Raw genomic sequence first — 3,527 nt, forward strand, 5'->3', positions numbered from 1 at the left:
ATCATATAGACCAATATCTTTAATTAATACAGACCTGAAGCTGATGGCCAAAATCATGGCTAACCGCCTGGCCGGAGTTATGCCCCAATTAATCTCCCCACTACAAGTCGGTTTCACAAAAGGACGCTCAGCCATCACGAATATACGAAAAATACTGACAATATTAGATGACATTAAAATACACCCTCTGCAACACCCCTCACCAGCCTTCCTGGCAATAGACGCGGAGAAGGCTTTTGATAACGTCCTATGGCCTTGGCTAAAAACAGTAATGGACAAAATGAAATTCGGGGGCCCCTTCTGCACATATTTATGGAACCTATATTCCACACCGCAAGCACAAGTATACACACCAGGTTTCTTATCACAAAAATTCCCCCTACAGAAAGGCACCAGACAAGGGTGCCCCTTATCCCCACTCCTATTCAATCTAGCAATAGAACCCCTGGCAAGAACCCTAGAAAACTCCACAGAAATTGAAGGGATCAAAATTGGGAACAAAACAATTAAAACCATGTTATTCGCTGACGACATCCTGATAGCACTAGGGCAGTGATGGCGAACCTTTTAGAGACCGAGTGCCCAAATTGCAACCCAACACCCACTTATTTATTGCAAAGTGCCAACACGGTAACGTAACCAGAAGGGCGGTTTCAGAGGCGCGTGAGCGCAAAAGCGCTCGTTCCTGCGCATCATTTTTGCACCCGAATGAGTTTTTTTGGCTTGTTAACATGTCTGTTTTACGGCTCTCCTCTAGACCTCGATGGAGGTCTAGGGTTCACGAAACGGACAAAGATAGAGCAGGTCCTATATTTTTACGTTCTGTGAAAATCACGGGAGCAAAAAGAGGAAGTGAGAATGAACCAGTTGAAAACAATGGGTTCTATTCTCGGAGTTATGCATGCGGGAATACCCCCATAAATAACAGCCCCATGTGCATCAAATAATGCATACACTTACACCTTTTGTCTTAAAATTAACACAATAACGGAGCTTTCAATGATGCTAACAACTTTTTATTGAATGGTAAACGTTTGCATTTGGCATGCTTTTGAAGAATTCATGTGATTTTTGCTGTTGTATGGATGCAGATAATTTGTCTAACCTTGGCTCATACTTTGTAAGTTTGAGAGCAACACACGCAGCACTCAGGTCATCTGTTAGTCGGTTTCTGGTGTCAGATTTGATATAGTTCAAAGCTGAAAACAGCTGCTCACAAGCATAGGATGATCCAAACAAAGTAAGGATAGCAATCCCAAGTGCCTTCATTGACTTAAAAGTATTTGGGAGAGAATTCCACACTTTAAGGATTTCATTTTCGGAACTAGGTGTGCTGTCATTTGTCATCCCTTCTATCTCCTCAAGCTGTTGACGCAGGTCAGAGAATTTATTTTTCCAGATACTGTTTTCTTGAAATTCCAAGAGCTCCATTTCCAGATTACCTAAATCTAAACTTTGCAAGCAGGAAAAATCAAGATCTTCAAATTTTGCTTTATCTGGAGAAGTTAGAAAATACAGGGTTGTCTCCAACTTACGGAACTGTGAAAAACGGTTATTAAAATTCACCTTTGCAGCTCCTACAATGCTAGAAAAATCCTTGTAGATTTGCCGATGGATTGCAGAATTGTCTGCAAAAGTCGTAGAATTGTCTAAATGCCTTTTTAGACTTGGGAAATATTTGAGCTGCCCACTTTCAAGGTCTCTTTCAAAAACCTGCAGTTTTCTCTCAAATGTTTTAATATCACAAAACATCCTTTCTGCAGTTTTCCCTGCACCTTGCAGCTGTTTGTTCAGTGCATTGAAGTGTAGCGTAAAATCTGTGAGAAACATGAGGTTGGTAAGCCAGGCCATATCGGTGAGCTCTGGATATTCCTGCTCTTTTTCATTCATGAATAGCCTAATTTCATCCAAGCAGGCTACAAATCTCTCCAGGACTCGGCCTCTGCTCAGCCACCGCACATTATTATACATGAGCAAACAATTATACTGCGCCTGAACCTCCTCAAGAAGTGCTTGAAATTGTTGACAATTCAGAGCACGAGCCATGATGTAATTCACCATTTTTGTGACATCTTTGATGACATCATCAAATTTTTTGCCACTTTCTCTGGCACAAAGAGCTTCTTGGTGTATGATGCAATGGAACTGAATGACTTCATGCTTTGCTTCCTTAACGAAGAACTGTATGAAGCCAGATGTTGCCCCCACCATAGAAGGTGCCCCATCACTAGTAATGGAGACCACTTTTTCTGGTCTTATGTCTTGTAACAAAAAGGCCTCCATCACAGCATTGTAGATATCTATCCCTTGTGTTCTTTTAGGCATAGACACTAGTTTCACCAGTTCTTCTCTCATTATGTCACCAACTGCATAACGCAAGATTATGGCTAGCCTTGCATGATTATTTATATCTGTGCTTTCATCCAAGCACATGGAGTAACAGGCTGCATTCTGTAAGTCAGTGGTGAGTTGCTGACTAACATCACTTGCCATGCGCTGGACTCGATTTTTAACAGTATTTCTGCTAAGTGGCATCTCAGAGATGCGTTGAATAATTTTGTCTTTGCTTGGGAAATCATGAAAGAGGGAATTACTCCCAGACAACATGGCCGTTTTGATAATCTCCCCATCAGAGAGGGGTTTACCATGCTTTGCTATGCACAGCGAAATTTGAAAGCTGGCAGCTGTCACATGATTTGTTTTAGAAAGGTAGTTGCTAAAACTAAGATGCTGGGAATTATATTTCCTCAATTTTCCTTCCAAACACTCTTTTCTTTCTGTTTCACTAAGTTGGGAAACACTTTTGTGGTTGGTGTCAAAGTGTCGTCTGACACTTGATGTGCGACACACAACACTTTCATTGCACAGAATACATAAGGCTTTTCCATTGCGCTCAATCACTCCAAATGACTCTGTCCAGGCCTCTTGGAATGACCTTCCACTATCTGGCTTTGATTTTTTTGCTGTACTCATTTTTGGGAGTCTACAAAAACACAAAATAATTTTTTAAAAAATGAAGCACCCAATACTAATCTCTCTCTACACCAAAAATAGCTAACAATATTAGTAGTAACCCGTGACGGACTTATTCTCCAGAACCTTGTCCAATTCCCTTGTAAAAGCATGTAGCCTAGATGTCATCACCATATCCAGTGGCAAGGAGTTCCACAGGTTAACCCATTAACACTACAGGATGTACAGTTACGTCCTGCAGGTTTTGAATGTGTATGGAGGGGGATTGCGGGGCGATCTTGTTCCATACAATGCGGGTGCCAGCTGTTTCTTACAGTTGACACCCACCCGCAACAGCTCTGATAAGCTGCACCGTTCATTGGAGCTATTAACCCTTTAAATTGCGGCATTAATTCTGACAGCAGCATTTAAAGGCCCTGACCCATTTTTGGGGGTCCAGCACTGCCCCCTGTGATAAGATCGCAGGTTGCGAAGTGTTTGTCATGACAGCCCAGGGGCCTTCTAAAAAGCTACAGGGCGGCTATTGCAGATTGCCTATCAAACCAGGCCTGTGG

The 3,527-nt window shown here is 42.1% G+C and overlaps 1 protein-coding gene across 1 annotated transcript; it reads right to left on the minus strand.

Annotated features, from left to right (window-relative positions):
• Nucleotides 1–1,005: 1,005 nt before the first annotated feature.
• LOC136628953 (general transcription factor II-I repeat domain-containing protein 2B-like) lies at nt 1,006–2,973 on the minus strand. The gene has a single exon (XM_066605024.1). The coding sequence runs from the start codon at nt 2,971–2,973 to the stop codon at nt 1,006–1,008; it is 1,968 nt and encodes a 655-aa protein (XP_066461121.1).
• Between the last annotated feature and the right edge of the window lie 554 nt (nt 2,974–3,527).

This window comes from Eleutherodactylus coqui, chromosome 5 (assembly GCF_035609145.1).
Source record: "Eleutherodactylus coqui strain aEleCoq1 chromosome 5, aEleCoq1.hap1, whole genome shotgun sequence".
Classification (NCBI taxonomy): domain Eukaryota; kingdom Metazoa; phylum Chordata; class Amphibia; order Anura; family Eleutherodactylidae; genus Eleutherodactylus; species Eleutherodactylus coqui.

Excerpts from the sequence above, each read along its gene's own strand:
- LOC136628953 (XM_066605024.1), bottom strand. The coding sequence starts at position 2,973 with ATGAGTACAGCAAAAAAATCAAAGCCAGATAGTGGAAGGTCATTCCAA.